This window comes from Fusarium tjaetaba, assembly GCF_013396195.1.
Source record: "Fusarium tjaetaba strain NRRL 66243 chromosome Unknown NRRL66243_c0000383, whole genome shotgun sequence".
NCBI classification, from domain to species: Eukaryota; Fungi; Ascomycota; class Sordariomycetes; order Hypocreales; family Nectriaceae; genus Fusarium; species Fusarium tjaetaba.
Window position 1 is genome coordinate 1 of NW_023501579.1, and position 20,743 is coordinate 20,743.

General features: G+C 48.6%; 9 protein-coding genes across 9 annotated transcripts; 6 read left to right on the top strand and 3 right to left on the bottom strand.

Moving 5' to 3' along the window:
• Positions 1 to 318: 318 nt before the first annotated feature.
• FTJAE_13044 (pentalenene synthase) lies at positions 319 to 2,040 on the top strand (the record flags this gene model as incomplete). Its single annotated transcript, XM_037346146.1, has 6 exons — positions 319 to 530; positions 633 to 778; positions 900 to 1,224; positions 1,522 to 1,611; positions 1,658 to 1,909; positions 1,968 to 2,040. 6 exons carry the CDS (start codon positions 319 to 321, stop codon positions 2,038 to 2,040), a joined length of 1,098 nt encoding a protein of 365 aa, XP_037199915.1.
• Positions 2,041 to 4,219: 2,179 nt separating this feature from the next.
• Positions 4,220 to 6,021, top strand: FTJAE_13045 (glucoamylase; the record flags this gene model as incomplete). Its single annotated transcript, XM_037346147.1, has 2 exons — positions 4,220 to 4,436; positions 4,490 to 6,021. The coding sequence occupies 2 exons, from the start codon at positions 4,220 to 4,222 to the stop codon at positions 6,019 to 6,021; spliced, it is 1,749 nt and encodes a 582-aa protein (XP_037199916.1).
• Positions 6,022 to 6,738: 717 nt separating this feature from the next.
• On the bottom strand, positions 6,739 to 9,419 carry FTJAE_13046 (uncharacterized protein; the record flags this gene model as incomplete). The annotated part of the gene is made up of 4 exons (XM_037346148.1): positions 6,739 to 7,837; positions 7,896 to 8,337; positions 8,382 to 8,651; positions 8,696 to 9,419. The coding sequence occupies 4 exons, from the start codon at positions 9,417 to 9,419 to the stop codon at positions 6,739 to 6,741; spliced, it is 2,535 nt and encodes an 844-aa protein (XP_037199917.1).
• Positions 9,420 to 10,236: 817 nt separating this feature from the next.
• On the top strand, positions 10,237 to 11,701 carry FTJAE_13047 (uncharacterized protein; the record flags this gene model as incomplete). Its single annotated transcript, XM_037346149.1, has 6 exons — positions 10,237 to 10,597; positions 10,652 to 10,999; positions 11,052 to 11,168; positions 11,224 to 11,355; positions 11,421 to 11,538; positions 11,596 to 11,701. 6 exons carry the CDS (start codon positions 10,237 to 10,239, stop codon positions 11,699 to 11,701), a joined length of 1,182 nt encoding a protein of 393 aa, XP_037199918.1.
• A 344-nt stretch (positions 11,702 to 12,045) lies between these two features.
• Positions 12,046 to 13,546, top strand: FTJAE_13048 (uncharacterized protein; the record flags this gene model as incomplete). The annotated part of the gene is made up of 2 exons (XM_037346150.1): positions 12,046 to 12,647; positions 12,712 to 13,546. The coding sequence occupies 2 exons, from the start codon at positions 12,046 to 12,048 to the stop codon at positions 13,544 to 13,546; spliced, it is 1,437 nt and encodes a 478-aa protein (XP_037199919.1).
• Positions 13,547 to 14,981: 1,435 nt separating this feature from the next.
• FTJAE_13049 (oxidoreductase short chain dehydrogenase reductase family) lies at positions 14,982 to 15,896 on the bottom strand (the record flags this gene model as incomplete). The annotated part of the gene is made up of 1 exon (XM_037346151.1): positions 14,982 to 15,896. One exon carries the CDS (start codon positions 15,894 to 15,896, stop codon positions 14,982 to 14,984), a length of 915 nt encoding a protein of 304 aa, XP_037199920.1.
• A 288-nt stretch (positions 15,897 to 16,184) lies between these two features.
• FTJAE_13050 (phosphoribulokinase uridine kinase family) lies at positions 16,185 to 16,874 on the top strand (the record flags this gene model as incomplete). Its single annotated transcript, XM_037346153.1, has 1 exon — positions 16,185 to 16,874. The coding sequence occupies one exon, from the start codon at positions 16,185 to 16,187 to the stop codon at positions 16,872 to 16,874; it is 690 nt and encodes a 229-aa protein (XP_037199921.1).
• A 255-nt stretch (positions 16,875 to 17,129) lies between these two features.
• On the top strand, positions 17,130 to 19,348 carry FTJAE_13051 (C6 transcription factor; the record flags this gene model as incomplete). The annotated part of the gene is made up of 3 exons (XM_037346154.1): positions 17,130 to 17,595; positions 17,658 to 18,349; positions 18,413 to 19,348. The coding sequence occupies 3 exons, from the start codon at positions 17,130 to 17,132 to the stop codon at positions 19,346 to 19,348; spliced, it is 2,094 nt and encodes a 697-aa protein (XP_037199922.1).
• Positions 19,349 to 19,383: 35 nt separating this feature from the next.
• FTJAE_13052 (Sorbitol utilization SOU1) lies at positions 19,384 to 20,375 on the bottom strand (the record flags this gene model as incomplete). The annotated part of the gene is made up of 4 exons (XM_037346155.1): positions 19,384 to 19,784; positions 19,838 to 19,990; positions 20,045 to 20,121; positions 20,176 to 20,375. The coding sequence occupies 4 exons, from the start codon at positions 20,373 to 20,375 to the stop codon at positions 19,384 to 19,386; spliced, it is 831 nt and encodes a 276-aa protein (XP_037199923.1).
• Positions 20,376 to 20,743: the final 368 nt, after the last annotated feature.

Consider the following 20,743-nt stretch of genomic DNA (forward strand, 5'->3'; position numbering starts at 1 on the left):
CTCCCTCCCTCCCTCTGCAATGCTAATCAAACCGGACAAACAGACCAGATGCAAGAATCAGGCCTACTACGTAGTACATGCTAACTAGTATGGAAGCTCTAGTGAGTATCAAGCAACAGCCAACATGCAGGTCAGTGGTGGAGTTGCAAAGTCCCTTAAACCCCGTATCTTCCGCTCCCACTCGCTTTCAAAAAGTAGTCAATTCCCTACCAGGCCGACCTAACTTGAACCATCGTTCACGTAGGCGAACAGCTTGTTTGCTACCCCAAAGTCTGATCCTTTTATCTTGCGGCCTAAACGAAAATCCTCATACGCAAAATGGTACCCAGCCTAATCACACCGCCTCCGAGCCGCTCTGGAGAAGCCACACTACCAAAAGATGCCTGTCTGTACCCGGTCAATGGTGCCGAACCCGAGGGTCACTGGATTAAACTTCCAGAAGCGCTGTTCTCGTCAATTATGGCAGTGGAACCAGAAGTCAATCCCTTGTACAAGACATCGAAAGCTTTATCAGACGAATGGCTGAAAACGTCAGTCAGTCCACTTCACCTTCACTGGGGAGAAGGGTTCAGCTCCGTCCATCTCGGTAATGTTTGAGACATGGCTCGCTAACAGCCCTATTATACATACAGTGCATTGCGAATGAACGACAAGACAGCGACCGTCTGGAGTCGGCTTGACATTGCCTACATGAGCGCAATATGCGCCCCTCATGCTGATCTCGAAACACTTAAACTGATGAATGACTGGAATGGATGGGTATTTGCGTTCGATGACCGTAAGTCAATCAATCAAGCAAACAAAACCGCGACTCCAATATTCCATCTAAAACGGCCCGCGCCGCTTCTGCATACAATTCCACGGCTGGCAAAAAGTGGCTTCCGCTAACAGAACAATAGCCTTTGATGAGGGAACATTTGCCAATGACCCCATCAAAGCAGCTGAAGAAGTCATTTATACACTCTCGACCCTCGATAATGTCCATCCCGTAGTATCACCCGACGAGAACCCACTGCGGCATACCCTACAATCCTGCTGGATGCGTTTCAGAGAGCGATCGAGCCCAAGTCTACAGTACCGATGGAAGAAGCACCTCACCATGTACTGTGTCGGCGTGCTGCAACAGGTTGGCGTCCAGCATAGGGCGACACGGCCTACAATCGAAGAGTACATGGACATGCGCGCTGGTTGCGTAGGAGCTTACCCCTGCATTGGGCTCATGGAGTAAGTAACCGACCGTGCCCTACCATCTTATTGATTGCGATCCGCGGTTTCAGTTGCTGCACTGTAAATGTCACTGTAAAATACACCAAAGTCCACAAGCCTGGTTGGGAAACCCTTCTAAGTTTTGTTGGCGGTTTCACCTTCGCCTAAGGCTATCCTGGTTCTGGCCAAGCCTGCAAGCAATCATTCCACGGTAGTTCGACTCGATTGGCGCCCAATTGGCCACTGAGCGAAAAAGTTCCAGGCGTCGCAGTCAGCCAATTACAGCGACAGAACATCACTAACTGGGCCATTCAGGTTTGCCGAAGGCATCGACATCCCCCAATACGTCATGGACCATCCCTCAATGCAGGCGATATCACGAATCACATGCGATTTAGTCACATTGTAAGACCTTCCAGAAGCCTTCCATTTTCTCCGCTAACAACGGCAGACAAAACGACCTGTGCTCGTACCGAAAAGATTTGATCCAAGGTGAAGAGAGTAACATCATCTTCATCCTGAAGGATCAGGGCATGACTGATCAGCAAGCGGTTGACCAGATTGGGGAGATGCTATATGACTGCTACCGAAGATGGCACATGGCCTTGGCGAATCTGCCGTTCTGGGGTGAGGGCATTGACAGGGATGTCATAAAGTTTGTCAATGGATGCCGAAATATCGCACTCGGTAACCTTCACTGGAGGTACGTGCAGCCGCCCCCTTTCAATTGACTGACTTTGATATGCTGACGAGATCAACAGTCTATACACATTCAGATATCTTGGCAACGATGGTCCAGAAGTAAAGCGGACTCGCATGATGAAGCTCCCTTAGGCGAAGATTTGTTGGGGATGAGACGAGAGGCGAGAAGCGAGAAGCGAATTGCGTGGAATGATGTCGTGAGCTGACCCTTCAGGCGAGAACAAGGGGGTTTTCGCTTCTAGAAGGAAAGGGTCAAACCCACTTTAGATACCCGTATACGAGAAATTGACTTTTGTTTCAATTGGTTCATCTTTCATTCCAGCAACTGTGGCTTTCATACTGTACATGCGGTTTGAAAACCGGGTTGTGAGTCTTGGCTGTTGGTTGTTGGTAAGACGGTTTGGATGAGGAATGCTGACTATCTCCGAATTCCTTGGATCTTGGAGATATCTCCATATCTTGAGATGTCTCGGTTGTTGGTTCTCAATGCTCAGATCAACAATTCCAATGAGAGACAATGTCGCAGATCGTAGGTTTCCGTAAAAGCAAGATAGGCTTTGAGGTCGTCTCTAGAATTGAAGCTGATCTCGTTGCCAAAACAGCCAACTCCGAAAACCTGCATGAAGGGGCATCAATCTGTGACAAACAACTGAGCCCACTCTCGTCGTATTTACTTCTGCCACATTCGTAGAAAATTAAGCAAGAAGAGTACCAGGGATACAGAGTAATGGGCTTATCAACTGAGTGATCCAGTAACTGTGATCTGTATAAGAATTTCCAACCAGGAGTTGCATATCCTCCACAGACTTATGCCAGATCCACAAATGACAGTTCAACTACGGGACCAAGTTTTATAGAGCCAATTCATTAGAAGGTGAGACCAAAAATAAGAACATGGTATTAGATATATACCAGACATTTCAAAAAAGACATCCAAACGACGCAGGCCTGATTCGAACAGACGCCTCCGAGGAGAATAGATTTCTAGTCTATCGCATTAGACCACTCTGCCACTGCGCCTTACGTAATGGATATCTGGCAGTGCAGAACATGGGACTCATAGTCTTCTAGACACTGTAAAATAAAAGTAACTGGTATTATCCTCGTTCATTTTGGCTAATTATCAACAAGTCTTGTTGTTATAGTGTGGTTGACCTGTATTTGGTGGTGCACTGTTGGCATAGCTATTGGCACGTCAATCTAACTCTCAAGCAAAAACTTCAAAAAGGCAAAATGATATCTTCGTCCCCAACGGTGACACTAAATAAGAAGTGGAGCGTCAAAGTCTCAAAGAATAGATCAACCAGACTAGGATAATGCAGTTTTTAACTTTATTAGCTATCTCTTCAGCTGGAGAAGCTGATCCAAGAGCCAGCTCTTGCTGTGACGGTTGCTTTCCATTTCGATATCAGGATACCCTACATCACCAACAAGAACAAAACAAAACGCAAGGTGTTTTGCCCAAGGTATTAAAACAACACGGCGAATGTGAATGATAACAGTCCAGGGTTTATTCAGAAATCAACATGCTGTGAAAGCTAGTATCAGATGTCTTATTCCGCGTGGTTCAAACATTCTTTATCTCCTATCGTTGTAGATGAGAGTTTGTTCCCGCCAGCAGCTTTTTTGTCACGAACTAAACCTGGGCCTTGAACGAAATCGTCAAACAAATACAGTCCATAACAACGAAGACCCAAAATCGATGACGGACATCGCGGCTATTGACGCTCATGTCATCACAGCACTCAGGCTGCCGCGGTTATTACCCAAAAAAGCCTAGCCACCCAATCATTAAGCTTTCGGCTCATCGAGGTCATAGCCGGGATCCATCCCATGTGATATCGTCAGATTCAACGGCCGCCGGAGAAAACGCTCAATGCAATTCAGTTCGCTCCATAAACCAGGTCAAAAGGCCCGATACCTATGAACAGCATACTTACCGTGCCGCACTCACGATCCCATCTGGTACGTGAAAAGGACCGATGTGACCTGATGAGCTAAGCCCAGGGGAGCATCTCGAATGCGGGGGTGACGGGATGATCAGCGAACCTACCCCAGAATCGTCATGAGGCTAAATCGCCGTTTCTGGGGTTGAGGATGCTATTGGTTACAGAGGGTCGAGATTCTCGGCGTAATTAATTCGATAGTCCTGTCGGAAATATGCAAGACGTGACGGTTTCGTGATGGGGAATGATTCCGCGTCTTTTTGAGTTGGATATATAAGTCAGATCATTCTGCTGGTGATCTGCATCAACAGTCCTCTTTGTCTCTCGTTCCTCACTGCCATTCTTTCTTCCGGCATCTACGGAGAATGTTTACTCAGATCTTGTATGGCCTCACGGCCTTGTTGGTCCTCCAAGGCCAGGTCACTGCGTCACCCGGCGGTTCCAGCCTTGGTCGCTTCATTTCGAAAGAGGCCGACATCTCCATCAAGGGCGTCCTTGCCAATATTGGCGCCGATGGCAAACGAGCTCAAGGCGCTGCACCTGGTGCCGTTGTAGCAAGTCCTTCGAGAACAGACCCAGACTGTAAGTCAATATTTAGCATAGTATCCCGGATTGTTCACTAAGAGGTACTTTAGACTGGTACACATGGACCCGAGACTCCGCCTTGACATATAAAGTCCTTGTCGAGCGCTTCATCCACGGAGACAAGTCTCTCCAGCGCAAGATTGACGAGTATGTCTCTGCCCAAGCCAAGCTCCAGGGCGTCACCAACCCATCTGGCGGTCCCGAGTCTGGCGGTCTTGGCGAGCCCAAGTTCCACGTCAATCTCACTGCATTCACGGGATCTTGGGGTCGACCACAACGCGATGGACCTCCTCTGAGAGCTACTGCATTGACACTGTACGCCAACTGGCTTGTTTCTCATGGTGACCGCTCCAAGGCCGTCAACAAGGTCTGGCCCGTCATTGAGAAGGATCTTGCATACACCGTCAAGTTCTGGAACAGAACCGGTTACGATCTTTGGGAGGAGGTTAACGGATCTTCGTTCTTCACCCTCTCTGCTTCGCATCGTGCTCTCGTCGAGGGAGCTGCTCTTGCTAAGAAGCTTGGCAAGTCTTGCTCCGACTGCGCAGCTAACGCTCCTCGTGTTCTCTGCTTCATGCAGAGCTTCTGGACGGGCAGTTACATCGACTCGAATATCAACGTTAACGACGGTCGCAAGGGTCTTGATGCAAACTCTATTCTATCCTCCATTCACACCTTTGACCCTTCTTCGAAGTGCACAGACTCAACCTTCCAGCCCTGCTCATCAAGGGCTCTTGCAAACCACAAGGCAGTAGTGGACTCTTTCCGCTCCATCTATGGTGTCAACAAGAACAGAGGTAAGGGTAAAGCTGCTGCAGTCGGTCGATACAGTGAGGATGTGTACTACGACGGCAACCCTTGGTACTTGGCCACTCTTGCTGCTGCCGAACAATTGTACGCTGCTGTTTATCAATGGAACAAGATCGGTTCCATCACCGTTGACAGTGTCTCTCTCCCCTTCTTCAGTGACCTTGTACCAAAGGTCTCCAAGGGTACCTATCGCAAGAACAGCAAGACATACAAGGCTATTGTCAAGGCTGTCACTTCATATGCTGATGGCTTTGTCGCCGTTGTGCAGACCTACACTCCCAAGGATGGCTCCCTCGCTGAGCAATTCGACAAGTCTACCGGAACCCCCAAGTCAGCTGTTCACCTCACCTGGTCCTACGCTTCTTTTGTCGGTTCGGCTGAGCGTCGCACTGGCGTCGTTCCTCCAGCTTGGGGCGAGAGCAGTGCTAACAAGGTGCCTGCTGTTTGCGAAGCGGCTCCAGCCTGCGACACCACCATCACCTTCAATGTGAAGAACGTCGATGTGACGACTGACCAGAAGGTCTACATCGTCGGTGGGATCACACAACTTTCCAACTGGGATCCTGCCGACGGCATTGCGCTTGAGGAATCCACGAGCACCAAGGGTTTATGGACGGTGAAGGTCAAGATTCCCTCCGATACTAGCTTCGAGTATAAGTACATCAAGAAGACGAGTGATGGAACTGTTACGTGGGAGAGTGACCCCAATAACAGTGCTGCAACAGGCAGCAAGTGCGGAAGCAGCAGTACCATCAATGATGAGTGGAGGTAGAAGTGTCAAGGGAGTTGTAACTAGTTAGTTTCTGTTTAGATTTTGATAGATGTAAATGGGTCTATGATAAGAAAAGAGCCAAAATAATGCTCCGGTTCGATCTTCTTATATTGACATGTCCTATTCCTTTGTTACTACTGGTATCCTTTCCTTCATGACAATAACCTAAAATGCCGCATCTAATGTTCAATTCCCTGAGAAAGATTGCACGATGTTGACATATTTGGTGGTGAATCGGTCAAGCTGTTGGACGATTCAACGACTGCTACGGCTACTCGGCACTTTGAGTTTGTGATCTATCCCTTGTCAAGAGTATCGCAGACGTGATCGGTAAATAGTGGGTTAAAAATGCGCGTCCCATCGCAGGACCCAGTCGCAGCATGTCAACGATTGGCGAATTATTGCATGCCATCCGCAATCATACTTGAAGGATTCGAAGCGAAAGCTTATAGCCAGAGGCTCACATAAGTGCATGCAAACAATCTTGTATTCATTAAGCATAAATAAAGGAAGCTTGACCCATAAAAAGACCCAGTGTTCAAAACTTTAACGCAACGTCTATCCTCGAGTTTTGCAGTTGGTACAGTAGTCCATAATGACAGTACATGAGTTGGAGAGGCGTATGTGTCCGCAGATATCAACACCGTCATTCTCTTTGGCACTCTCACGACTAGGAAACATTCAATTAGCATTGATCACATCCCAGGGCACTTTGGCTTACGCTTCTTTGATGTCAGAACCTTTCATGCCAATACCGTAATCGTCGCACTGGAACTTGGCAATGCAGGCCGCTTGGCCGAAGGATGCTGCGACAAGAATACCTTTGGTCGAGCGGCTATAGCGAGAAGCATAGCCGTTGTAGATAGTATCATCCTCAAACTTATTGATCGCTCTGTCGCAAGCTTCACGAAGACCCTTCTTAGACAGACCATCACCAGTACCGCATTGTCCACCACCATCATTATCTACAGCCGTCTGACTCGGCAACGGAGTGGACACTATTGAAGGTTCACCTACGCCGACTGACTGGGTGATCTTTGCGATACCTGGGATGTTGATGTAATCGAGCACGTAGGCTGACCAGACCAAGACCGTCCCGTCTGCCGTGGTGGTGATGGGCTGCTGGATAGGCTCATCGGTGATGGGACCAGTTTCAGGCGCTGCAGTAATTTGTGATGGGAATTCTGTGTATGCGGTGCACTGGTCGTCAACCAAGCTAGTAGTTGCGTAATAACCCTCACCACTGATGGTCGTTGAGCACTGACAATAGGGCGTCTCAACTGCAGGGCCGCCGTGGATGACACATGGCAAGTAGGTGCGAGTCGCTTCTTCATCGGTAGATGCTGGCATGCCAGTAGTACCGCTAGTGCCTCTGGTCTTGGTCATCAAGGTGCTGGGGGCGGTAGTGACTGAGTATGTATCAGAGGCTGTTGTGAAAGTGGCAGTTGCTTCTGTACTCGAAGTCAAACTGAAAGAGTGAGTAGTCGTAAAGTCTTCAGAGGTGAAGGTAGAGACTGCTTCTGTATCGGTTAGACTAGTCATGGTTGACTCCTCTATCGTTGTTGAGCCAGAAACAGTTGCTGTCTCAGTATCGTTCCAACCATCATCATCACCAAAGATCTCCGCCCATTGCGCTTCCAGAATTGCGACTATCTCTGGATCAACATCAGCGGTATAAGCATCCTCTGGAATGACAATGGCAGGATTGGTGTTTGGGACGCCAGCCCAAACGAACTCCGATGTTAAAGTCACGGTCTCTGTGGCCTGTGTCTTCGTAGCACAGCTGAAGATTGTTGGACAGTCGCCAAATTCGGTCCTGAACAGTAATGTTAGTGCTATCTAAGGGTGTCTGAGAGATATGCCTGTGTAGTTACATGATCTGGGTTCCGTCCGAAGTCATGTATGAAACGGTCCTTGTACAATCTGGCTGTGTTGCAGCTGTACATTCCTCTGAAGTTGTTGTCTCCTCCGTAGTAGCTGTGGTGGTGGCTGAGGTTGGCTCTTGAGTGGTTGACAGTACTGTAGATTGGGCTGTAGATCTGTCGTCCTCCTTGGTTGAGGCTTCATCATCGTCGTCATTGTCATCGTTGCCTTCGTTCTTGTCCCCAGGTTCATTCTCCGGGACAGGGTTGGCAGTTGGGGCAGGAAGATTAACTATGCCACCACCAACTTCACCACCATCCAGCTTCCAAAACCACCCAAAAGGAAAGATGACAATAGCGGCGCCATTATCATCTGTAATGGTGGTCATACCGGTTGATGAGATGTAGTCTTTATTCTGCTCGGGGACGTACGTTGCCACTGTCTCATCCGTCCCTGTAACAATACCATCTTCGAGGTCACAGTTGAGGAGGCCATACCACCCGTGGTGATCGGTTGTTGTGGAGATTCTGACGTCTTTTCACTGACTAAAGACTTGTGGTCGGACTTTGTGCCTCGACCTGGTTGCTCGAGAGTGGTCGTGGGCTGGGAGGTGCCTGTCGAGTATGTCGGAGTCGTTAGACTTTCCAACCCGGTAACATCAGATTCTGTTGCTGATTGGAAACTCTCATAGGTTTTAGAGGTTTCATCGGATAAGGTAACGAGTTTAGAAGGCTGGCCTGTAGTCTCCAGATCACCCTCCGATCGGTCTGTAGTAGGCGTTGATTCATATGTGCCAGTGCTTTCTTCTGACATTGTCGTGAACGATGAAGCTGTAAGATCTTGGGAATATTGCGAGGTTTCGCTTGGGAAGTTTCCGTCTCGATAGCAGTACTAGGTATCTTAGATTCGGCTTCACCTCTTGAAGTACCGGAGGTACCCGACAAAGTCATTGATGTCGGACGAAGTGAGATCTCTGTAGTGCTTGGCTCAGTGGTCGTACCACTACCGTCGCGTAAGGGTATATCAGGATCAATCGTGGTGCCAGTGGATGGCTCAGTGGCAGCTGGGTTCTCTACAGATGACTCATATGTAGTTCCGCGAAAAGACTGAATGGCTGAAGGAGTGACGGGAAGTAAACCTGTCCAGTCGACCACAACAGGAGTGACAGAAGTACTTCCGCCTTCGGACGATGAGACAGAGATACTCCCAGTTGGATGACTGGGAGGATCAGAGGCTCCATCACCAACGCTGTTATCTGTAGCGGTATCAGTCCCGACGCTAGAGCTCTCTCGAGAGTAAAGCGTAGTGGCTTCAACTAATTGACGCGTTGAAGTCGGGAGAAGAACTCGAATAGAAGTGCCAACAATACTGCCATTGCCGGGCAGAATAGTGCTGGGCAAATTCGAAGCAGCTGGTGGCACCTCAACGGCTTGAGGATACCTCTTGAGCAGGTGAGTATCACCAAGAAGATTGGCCTGACAGATTCCTGCCAAAAGACTGAAAGAGATTGCGCCTACGTTCCAGAACGATGGCATGCTGAGAAAATGAGTCACAGTGAGACAATAGGAAAACTTTGAACGGGTGTTGTTAATTCAGTAATCGGGGAAAGGAAAAGATTGTATTCAGGTAAGAGAATGAATGAGTAGAGTCTGAATATTCAATAGATGCGGACTTGTGGATCGGGGAATACCAGATACAGCACCATGCTAACATGGCATTATGACTCAAAAGACAAGCCAACAACGATCTGACCAACACGCCAATGTTAAGCCAATATACTCGAGAAATCCACGAGTTTCGTGCTTAGATTACGCGGAGCGTAACGCGCAATGTAACTCAACCATGTTGACCAATGCTAACAAGGATTTGCAATGTATTTGTGGAGCGTTGTTGGTTCCAACAACTTTGCAAGTCCTTTTGATATCAGCGCTACAGGCAGTCGACCGTGCGAAATATTTGAAACAGAAGAACATACGCACTATAATTAACTCAGCGGGGATGTTAGCGCTTTGTTCTGGCCCCTGCATAAATCATCAGGTCATAATGCGCCGTTTACAGGGTTGTCAACCAACAACCAACAACCAACAGACTCCAAGATTAGCGTTGTAGAGATCCCAGGACTGACAGGTCTGGCACAAGATCAGTAGATATGTCTTCCCCTACCATGAAGCTTCCGGGCTCTCGCTCATACTCTGCATTTCCAGCTCCTCTAGTCATAAGTCACCTTCGTTCATAGAGAGCTTCCAACAGCAGTCATTTCTGAGTTTTTGTTCAAGTCATAACTTCACTGTCTGTTTCTTTACTGCATTTTCTTCATTGCCGGTATATATTACCTTCCTACTGTTTAACACCATGACAATCTTTATCCACCTCTGTTTCTTGCTCTGGATGCTCACTGTACCCATTTCCGCTGCCGAAGCGACTCGAACTACTTCGGTAGGGGATTCCGTCGCTACAAGCACTAGTCTTCTCAAGATATGGGATGTAGACAAAAGTTGCAATGAAGAGCTTGAGTACATGCAGGATTCCATGAGTATTGCCCTTGATATTGTCACCGCCGCTCACTCTGCTCTCCAATTCATGAAAGAAAAGGTGCCGGATAAAGAGAAAGATGAGAGTCGGTACCAGCGCTGGTCGACCATCTACAAGTCCGTTCAATTATTCTTTGGTTTCATGACTAAGGAGCGACCCAATTATCTCAATGAGCTTATAGGTAAAGTTCGACGACACTGCCATGGCATGACATCTATGACTAACAAGTTTCAAGATCTCTTTGATAAGATGGAAAGAGTCATTCCCAGTCAAGAAAACGACCCCCCGAAAGGGTACGTCAAAAGGCTAAGCAAGCTGCCGAATGCCAAACCCATGATGATGTGTCGAGATGAAGCCGGTGAGGATAAATGGAAGTGGTATGATGTTGACGATGTACTTCCTGGCCAACAAGTGTCAATAGCGAATATGCCTGGCTTTATTAAGTATGCCTTTGATAATTCCGGGGCGTGGGTCTATGGTCCCCGGTTCACTTGGAAGGCCATCGAGAGGGAGGAGCCGATCCTCTGCGAGCCAGGCACGGCAGCCGCTGTCGCGTGGGACAAGGATCTAATGATATTTTGTCGTCAGCTCTTCACAACTGAGAATAAAGCCAAGAAATCTCCGAGGGAGTTTAGAGAGTCTGGTATTGTCGCAGGAGAAACTTTGGGCGAATATGCTACGCATCTTTCGGTCGTCATGGTTCACGAACTTACTCACTGGTTCCGGTGGCATCACCACGAATGGTGATCCCGGTACGTTGAGATATATCACTATCTTGTTCAGGAGAACGTAACTGACAAAACGTAGTGATAGATGACCAAACGGCTTTGGATGATAAAGGTAGGCCGCTCTATAAGATCGGAGAAGAGCTACATGGTAAACGCCCGGAGCCGTCACGAGATGAAGCCAAGGCACTGGGCTGGAAACGTGTCGAGGCATGTAAGTTGTTCGAAGCATGATTTGGATCCGAGTCATTGAACTGACATGAGTGAACACTGTTTCAGATGGCGTTAAACACATTTGTAACTTGGCAATATGCGATAAGAAGCGCTACAGAGACCACTGTGGTCCTGAAAAAGCGATTAAAAATGCCGATTCTTTGGCGTTATTCGCTCTGGCAATGTAAGTTTCGTTTGTCATAGAAGTAGAATAATGTCCGCCATGCTAACACCATTGAAGGTACTATGATAAGTGGGATTGGAGTTCTGGTGCTCGTGCAAAAGAGCCAGGGTCTAAAAAGCGGCCAAAAGAGGGCGAGGGAGAGAATTCACGACAAGACGACTAACTGAGTAAAGCCTCGAGAGCATTTAAGAGAGGACGGGTATATCTTGGACATTTTGTGATCGGCTGTAATACAAGTTATTTTTAAACTCTCTGGCTGTGTTTTTGGATGTGATGTCAGATCAGACAGGACAATACTGGCTTCAGTGACTTAGCGCCCTGTGATCAGCAGATCGCCCAGCTTTTGCTAGGCGCTAGCCAGTATGTCTGAAACAGACCAATGTAACATTGCATAAATCAGTCACCAACAACCAACAACCAACACTTCTATAATGGTAACTCCAAATCTGTCCGTGAGCTTTTCCAACTCTTCTCTCTCATCATCTCACAGTATCAAGTCGCTAAACAATGGATTACGGACCGCGACCACCAAACAGGCCAAAGATGGAGAAGTGGTGGAACGAGCATTGCGAAGCTCAAGCCAAACAGCTTCCAATTCTACCCAATCCTCGACCCCGCGCTTTGACGCCGAGTCTGACTCCAGGTGATGATGGTATATCCAGTTCAGCACCCATACCGCTCTACCAAGAGTCCTGTTTCTGGTTCAAGGTTCCGCCCAATATCCGAAGAGATATTCTGCGACTTGCCTTTGGAGATACACGTCTTCATATTTACCTGCATTATCACCATCGCAATGCCCCCCCAGACCCAGACTCCAAATATCACTGCAGATTAGTTACAGAGCCCGAGAGTTGGGGTAACAAGCGCTTTCCAGTGACCGATCAAAGCCAGGCAGAGGGATGGCAGTGGCGGGGCTCTAGATGCCATCGTTATCCCCCCAACATGGCGAAAGACCCAGGCCCAATGACTCACGATGGTTTGAAAGGCCCGTGGGATGACTACTGCTGTAATGGCGGTGATCCGGATATCTGTGAAGCTTGGAGAGCCGAAGAAGGCTCTTCTGCGTGCAATATCGGCGTCATGGGTTGGCTCTTATCATGCAGGCAGAAGTAAGTGGCGATCTCATTTGTTCTGGAACCTATCATATGTTATAGCGCTGACAGATAACTGCAGCTACCTGGAGACCATCGAAGTCTTGTACTCCACCAACACGCTGATGCTGGGTGAAGTATGCATGGTCGAGCATCTTCCCTTCCTTATCCCCCCTCAGCGATTTGAGATGATGACTTCTCTGGAAATCACCTGGTCGCTGAAAACACACTACACCGCCAATCAGGACTACGACGATATGGACGAGAGTCACCTGAAACTTGTATTAGATCTTCTATCACCTTCAAAATTCCCTGCGCTCCGTCGACTTTACATATGGTTCGCCAAAGGCCGGCCCTGTTGGCTTAATACCAATGGTGTTGAGATATATCAGAAAACCATCTTGGAGCAATTGGACCTTTTTGTAAAGGAAAGAACCAATCTACAAGAATGCGGATTTGCTCTCCCTCGATGCTTCTTCAAAAGGATAGTCGCTGCTGCTAAAGGTATTACTCTAGACGAAGTGGAAGAATGGGAACTGCTCCACACAGTTCCTCCTCATGGACAAGTCTGGCGAGACGTTAATGGAGATATGACTGTTTTACAGTTGCCATACGTAGACAGCTATCCAAAAGCTCCATATCACATCCCCGTGAGGGCAGGATATTGGATCCTCGAATCATCTTACGACAATCTGCCCACTTATCGCAGGACTAGCCCTCCTCCTCCATGTTTCTATCCCGCCAGCATTCCACCATACCACCATGGAGGCTTAAGCCACGATCGATCACGAGACAATTCTCAGTCACCACCCTACAGTCCTTTGTCGCCACGTTACAGTCCTTTGTCTCCCGGTTTCAGTCCCAGATCACCGGCCGGCTCCGATCAACCTGGCGTCTTTGAAATAGATGACACATAGAAGTAAACAACCCAATATTTGCTTCAATGGGCTTATCTACCTACCAAGTACTCAAATCATATCTTGCATAGACACATTCACGATTGTGGCAACAGCCACTTCATCTTGAGTATTGATAGTTATTAATCTTCTTCTAGAAGCCAAAAGTCTAATGATTTCTTGTTGGAATAATAATGGTCCTGCGTCATGACTCATGAATGACCAGACTTTCAAGCATTCCATTGTGTTCCAGATCTGTCAGTATTGAGAGAGATTTCCTTGTAGATAGGTTCCCATATCTCTGGCTCAACTTCCATGTACTTGTCAAAGAATTTCTTGGCGTAATTCGTCTCCCGACACGATGTGCAGATAGTTTCGCCTGGCTCCTGAGGGTCGTGACAAAACTTGCATCTCCCTTTCCAATGCTTTTGCTCAAAAATACACCAGCTGCACTGGTACTTTTTTTGGGTACCCAATTTCGAGATGGGTTCGGGGCATGACATGCATTTTCCAACCTCAAGCCGTTTCTCATGATGTGAGTTACACCAAAGGCACGCTTTGAAATCCTTTTGCGTTTCCCTCATTTTGCATTTTTCGCAAACACCTTCCAAGATAACAGCTTTCTTTTGCTCAGCGCTGAGAAGACCTCTTCCTCGGGTGAGTTCGCAGTGACGGCAGGCGATTGCTGCGCCGAAGGCTGGGGCGGCGCATATCACGCAATACCCTGAAGGTCTAGGTACTTCTGATCCCGGACCAACAGATTTGATTGAAGTATCCCGAGGAGTCTCGGCTTGCTTCTGCCAGCAGACTTGGCATCTCAAACTAAACCTGGAGTCTACCTTGGTTCCACAGCCAAGGCAATGTGTACCGCCTTCACAATAGATGAGTTCCTGTGCCTTGGTTTTCATGTTTTCGGTATGAATTGATGGAGTCCGATGTTGATCAGTGCTGGAATTGATGGTGACGTCGTAATCTGTTATGGTTTGTAGCAAATTCGTTGCAATAGGCAGGGAGTTATATAGCTCATAGTGGACGTTTTTCTACCCACTGTTGACCTCAAGTCAACAGTCACAGTCGACTAGAAAGCTCGCGAAGTGTCATTGACTCAGTGAGGTCAGTGAGGAACTCTCCCGTAGATTGGTCTACATTCACTGCAACGCCAGCCTAGAACGCATACCCAAGTACCATTTGGACTCTTTGCCTGGACTGGGACTCGCATAATGCAAGCATTGATTCATTATGGCATTTGCCGTGTATCAGATCTCTTCAGATAACATACCTGATTAAAAGCCATTGGCGATGGTGCTCAGTGATTGTCTCTGGGATGCGTGTCAGCATTTCAAAGGCATTCACCAGCACTCTGTAGACTCGGGTATGAGAGGAGACCTGGATTGGCGGCCACGCCCAAGGTCGAGGGAACTCTATGATCAAATGTGCAACTCTACGGACTCCTTTTCTAGAACACGATCGCCCCTCCGTCTACGACAATATCCGTTCCGTTCATGTAGGATCCCGCGGAGCTTGCCAACAGCACCACTGCACCCGTCAACTCGCAAGGAGCGCCCATACGGCCACTCGGATTCCTCTCCGCCCAAATCTTACGATGCCCAGATATTCCGTCGCCCTCATTCAAGATGGTGTCCATATACCCCGGACTGATAGTGTTGGTGCGAATGCCATAGCGAGCCCACTCCGCAGCCAGGCAGTTCTTGAGCGTCAGTAAAGCTGCTTTGCTGACATTATAAGCCGCTTGGGGTTGGGGGTAGTTGACGCGGTGTGCTGAGATGGAAGACGTGAAGGTGATTGATCCTCCAGTGCCTTGCTTGACCATCTGACGGGCTGCAGCTTGTGCACAAATGAACGAACCAGTCGTGTTGATGTCAATGATCTTGCGCCATTGAGATGCAGGCATTTCCAACGTCTCGACACATCCAACGACGCCGACAAAGCAGACAAGACCGTCAACTGAACCGAGAGTGGCCACTGTCTCTTCAACGGCGTCTTGCACTGCCTTTTCATCTGTCACGTCGACCTTCATTACCATGATTCTTGCATGAGGGAAACGTGTTTCAAGAGAGGCGACTTCCTCCTTGGCTTGTGCTGGATTGACATCGAGGATTGCAAGACCTTCAAGTCCATGTTCCAAGAGAGCGTTGCATGAAGCAAGTCCAAGGGTACCTGTACCCCCAGTAATGATGAAGTTGCCGCGCACAGAAAATCGCTCCTTCGCTGCGGCGGCCGGATCAACGGCCGTTCTGTTGCTTGGTGGTGCAGTCATGGATGATGCTGAGCCGTCGCTGAGGATCATGGAGGGGACTGCTCTCGCAGTGAGCGCGTCCCTATCGGGAAGCTCTGTAACACCAGGAGCCATTTCGACTGGGTCTATAAATCGAAGAACCAAGGAAAGATGATAGAATGGGTATGCGTATGGCTGATCTGATTCTGTGATGTTACCACGAAATTCACCTTTATAGCCTGGAGCAAGCGCCCCACGCCCGATGCTTCGTCGGAGTACTGTCACCCGAGACGCTACACATACAACGGTGGAGACGAGGTCTAATAGCAACTACAAGTTTGACTCTTCTTCTATTGCATATTCTGCGATCTTCCAACTTCTCTATCGTCTCATTTATCTGACTTTTCTCAGCCCATGACCGAAATGGAAGATATCTACTCACAACTTGAGCGACGCGCCCTGACCCTTCTGCAGAAATTACAGCATCGCTCTTCAGATGCCAGGGCCATCATTATTCTGGCTGGCCCTCCAGGATCCGGAAAGTCAACTATCGCTTCTCAGATCGTCCATAGGATTAATTCCCTCCACCGAACTCCGATAGCAAAAGTTCTTCCAATGGATGGATATCATTACTCGCGCTCGCATCTCGACGGCCTCCCGAACCACGTCGAAGCTCATGCACGAAGGGGCGCACATTGGACATATGACGGTCAAGCGGTTCTTGAAATGGTCAAGCAATTACACGCTTCGCGAGAGAGCCCATTCACTACTCTTTACATGCCGAGCTTCGATCACGAGATAAAAGACCCCGTTCCTGATGCCATTGAGGTAAACTCAGATGTCAAGATTGTTTTGGTGGAGGGCAATTGGCTCTTGTACAATGAGCAACCTTGGAACCAGATTGTCAATTATGCAGATGATACTTGGTTCGTTGATGTCGAGCCTCAATTGGCATTACAAAGAGTTGCGAAAAGGCATGTTGCATGCGGCATTGAGATGACACTAGAGGCGGCGATGAACAGAGCGAGGAGCAACGATATGAAGAATGGAGAGGATATCCGGCATTGTTTGATTCAGCCGAACATCATTGTCAAAAGTGTTGAAGACGCGTGAGTTGCTCTAGTTCCGGTCAATAGAAATGCAGTTTGCTTTCAATAAGCTCACGAGGCTAATTGATCAACTTCGAGCTTCTGATCACCCCCATATTTGTCGGTCTCGAGGGGTCCGAAGCTGGTTACTCCGCATTTGGTGGCTGTTGCGTGTGTCGGCCAACAGTGCTCCGATGAATGAATGACGCTAGTTTGAACCTTGCCCTCTTGATAACTCCCCCTTCTCTTCGTAACAACGCGTGCATATGCGAGACGAAAGATGGGTCGTCCTCCGATGCACGGTTCTTCGAGCCAACTTCGAGCTTGTCTCAATTGTCAGAAGCGCAAGAGCCGATGTCAACCTAGCGTCAGTGGCCCTGGGCCTTGCTCCTACTGCGCCCGCGCGGGCAAGGACTGCAGCTTCGTGAACCCACCTGATCGGACACGGCTTACGCGGAAGAATCTCGATGCCATTGAGCTGCGCTGTAATAAGCTTGAGGCTCTAGTTCGGTCGCTGCACCCTGATCTGGACATTGATGCTGCTCTCGCTAACCTAGAGTCTGGTCAAGAGGTCATCAAACGAACTGAGCCAGAGTCGGACGATGACTCTCCTGAGCATGAGGAGCCAACACATGAGTATGAGTGGAGTGAGCCGTCATTGCCACCAGATTTTGACAGCCAAACCGATGAAGCCGCGGCTATGGATGGCATGGCCACGTTGAACAGCCTTGATGCTGGGTACTTAGGTATGTCGGCCCATTCTTCATCTCTCCATCATACCGAATGGTTTAGAATCTGACTCCACCAGGCAGTAGTTCGGGCGCAAACCTTCTCCAAGAAATCGCATCGATGCTCCCAGAGCTCGCGGCGTCTAATTCCCCTGCCACAAGTCACGGAAAATCTCCCAGCCAAATACACAAGTGCAAACCGTCTCTTGATCCGCCGAATCTGGCAAACGAATCATTAACAAATTATTTCATCGATGCATTCTTCTTATTCTATAATGTCTCATATCCAATTCTTCACGAACGATCATTCCGCCAGAAACTTGCCGCTCGGGGCATGCGACGTGGCAAGTCATCATGGAACATCATCTACTACCTTGTGTTAGCCATTGGTCACTGGATATCAACGTCAGACAAGCACCACGCAGGGTCTCGATTCTATACGGCTGCGAGGAACTCGTTGTCGATCCACATGCTAGAGTCTGGGACGATTGAAACCTTGCAAGCGCTTCTTCTGATGAGCAATTATTTGCAAAAGATGGACAAGCCAAATACAGGCTATCAGTTCACAGGTATCGCGTACAAAATGGCACTTGGGCTTGGAATGCATCGAGAATCGCCGAAATTGCAAGACAATGTTGGGCTTGAAAGGCGGAGGCAGTTGTTCTGGGTGCTTTACTGCTTCGATAGTGGGTTCAATATCACAACTGGGAGACCGCCACACGCACAGGAAGGTATCATTGATACCGCACTACCAAGAAATATCGACGACAAGGTAGCTGAGCTTTGTTCATCTCTTCCGTACAGAGACATCATCATGGTATACTAACAACAGCAGGACCTCGAGCCTACCATGCCAGTTCCTCCTGAAGCCGACACACCAACGACGCTATCTGCCATCATCGCACAAGCAGAGCTTGCAAAACACGCAAGCTCGCTATATCTGGAGTACCTGACTGCGAAGACATCCAACACCAAGGTCGAGTACCAAGTCGCCGAGACTCTAGAACGGACCCTCGCCGATTGGCGGCAAAGACTGCCACAATACTTCACTTCTGCGGACGTCCCAGTATGGTTCGCTGGTCCACGGGCTGTTGTTTTGTGGAAGGAACAGAATTTGCGCATTCTCCTTTGGCGGGGAAGTAAACGAAACCATCCATATCTGCCGAACAAGACCGATGCGGAGACACGCTGTCTTGATGCCGCCATGCAAAGCATAAACGATATAACAGCTTTCTGCAGTACAAATGAAGGTATATTGCATCTGGGCATCGTCTGGTATGCCACATATTTCTTGTTTCAAGCCGCTCTTGTTCTTGAAGCAAGCTATCTGGATCGTGAGGCCCAGGACAGGCTAGATAACGAGACGGCCGATTGGCGATTGATGGTCCACAAGGCGCAGAGTTGTCTGGTAACTTTCTCGGCGAGAAGCAGATCAGCTAAGAGGTGCCTGGAGGTTTTGGAGCTAATAAATAGAAGGGCAGAAACAGCAGCGAACACTCGGCGAACTGTTCTCACAGTGCCTGAGCTTGTTGAAGAAGTGCCAGCTACGCTTCAGCCTTCAGTAGGTGACGCTGATGCATCGCTCCCACCGGCCGACCTACCGAGTTTCGGTGACGGGGATCTCTCCATGGGGACGTGGACACTGAACGACGATGGATCAGATCCTACGATGAGGATGATCCTGGATAACACCCCATGGGGCTACCTTGATAATGCACCCATGGATAACCTGTTCAACGACTGGTGTCCTCCAGATAGTTTTGAACAATGATGTTTTGGGAAATCTCTTTATCTCGACCCTGGATACTAAGGTAGTACATAACCACCATCAATAATGATGTCTGATCCCGTGGTATAAGTGGAAGCATCACTGGCTAAATACAAATACAAGCCCTTGATTTCCTTCACATGCCCCTGTCTGCCAAGGACCGACATGCGATAAGCTTCGTTGAGTGCTAGTGGACCGGCTCCCATCTTGGTATCGAAGAAACCTGGCGACACGATGTTGACGCGGGCAAATTCTCTCCACTCGCGAGCTAATGACTTGCCAAAATGCGTCACAAATGCTTTGGTGCCATTGTAAATAGGTTGGTCCACAGGAACATTGACGATATGTGCGCTCATGCTAGAGGTGATGATGAGAACACCACTACCTTGTTGCTTGAAGACTTCGCCGACGTATTTGGAGCAGTAGACTACGCCGTTGACTGATGGGTTTAGATGGGCATTCCGGGGGGGACAAGAGATGGACTTGACATACCGTTCACGGACATTTGCTTGTCGAATTCGGGGAGAGTCTGTTCTAGGATCGGCTTGCTGATAGCCATCCCAGCATTGGCAACGAAAACGTCTATTCGGCCAAAGTCTTGTACGACCTGCTTTACAGTCTTCTGTACTGACTCAGCGTCGGATACTGTCATAATGTCAAATTCAGGTCACGTATTACAACGGGACGCCGTTCACATACCATCGACTTTGTAAGCAGCAGTCTTGACATTGTGCCTAGTCCCAAGATCCTGGGCTCTTTGGATGGCTACATCGTTCCTGGAAGATTGTCAGTGATTGAGTATGAGTCTTGATATGAACAGTAAGACTTACGAATTGTACCATAATATGACATGAGCGTTGGCCTCAGCCATTCCCTCCGCAACAGCGTAGCCAATACCGTCAGCACCACCAGTCACGACAACCACCTTGCCAGTCATCTTGAATTGCTCCAAGACATTGGTAGGGGTGTCGGGAAAGGGTCTAGGGAAGCCATCCCGGAGGACGGTACAGTCGGATTCGTTCATAGACATTTTAGTGGCGATCTGGCAATTTGGTGTAGAACGAGGATTGGCCACAGTCTCAATAACGGTGAGAATATTTATAGTGTTGTTGGTGATTTGTTGGTCTCCATCATTGTCGGGGTTTTGTCGACCGATAGGAGCACAATAGCGTAACTGACTCGCCCTCGTGGCTGGCTTAAGCGGGGTCACGGCTCACTGTGGCCGACGCACTTAGGAGGCAAGTAAATGCCGTGATTGGGCGCTTTAGTTCCATAGAACTGGTCATCTGGTGACCACAAATTAGCTTCTAGAATCTAGAATCGCATGTCGGAGTTTGCTCTCCTTTCATGATCATATGTATTGTCAGGGAGCTGGGGATCCAGGACAAGAGGCGGACA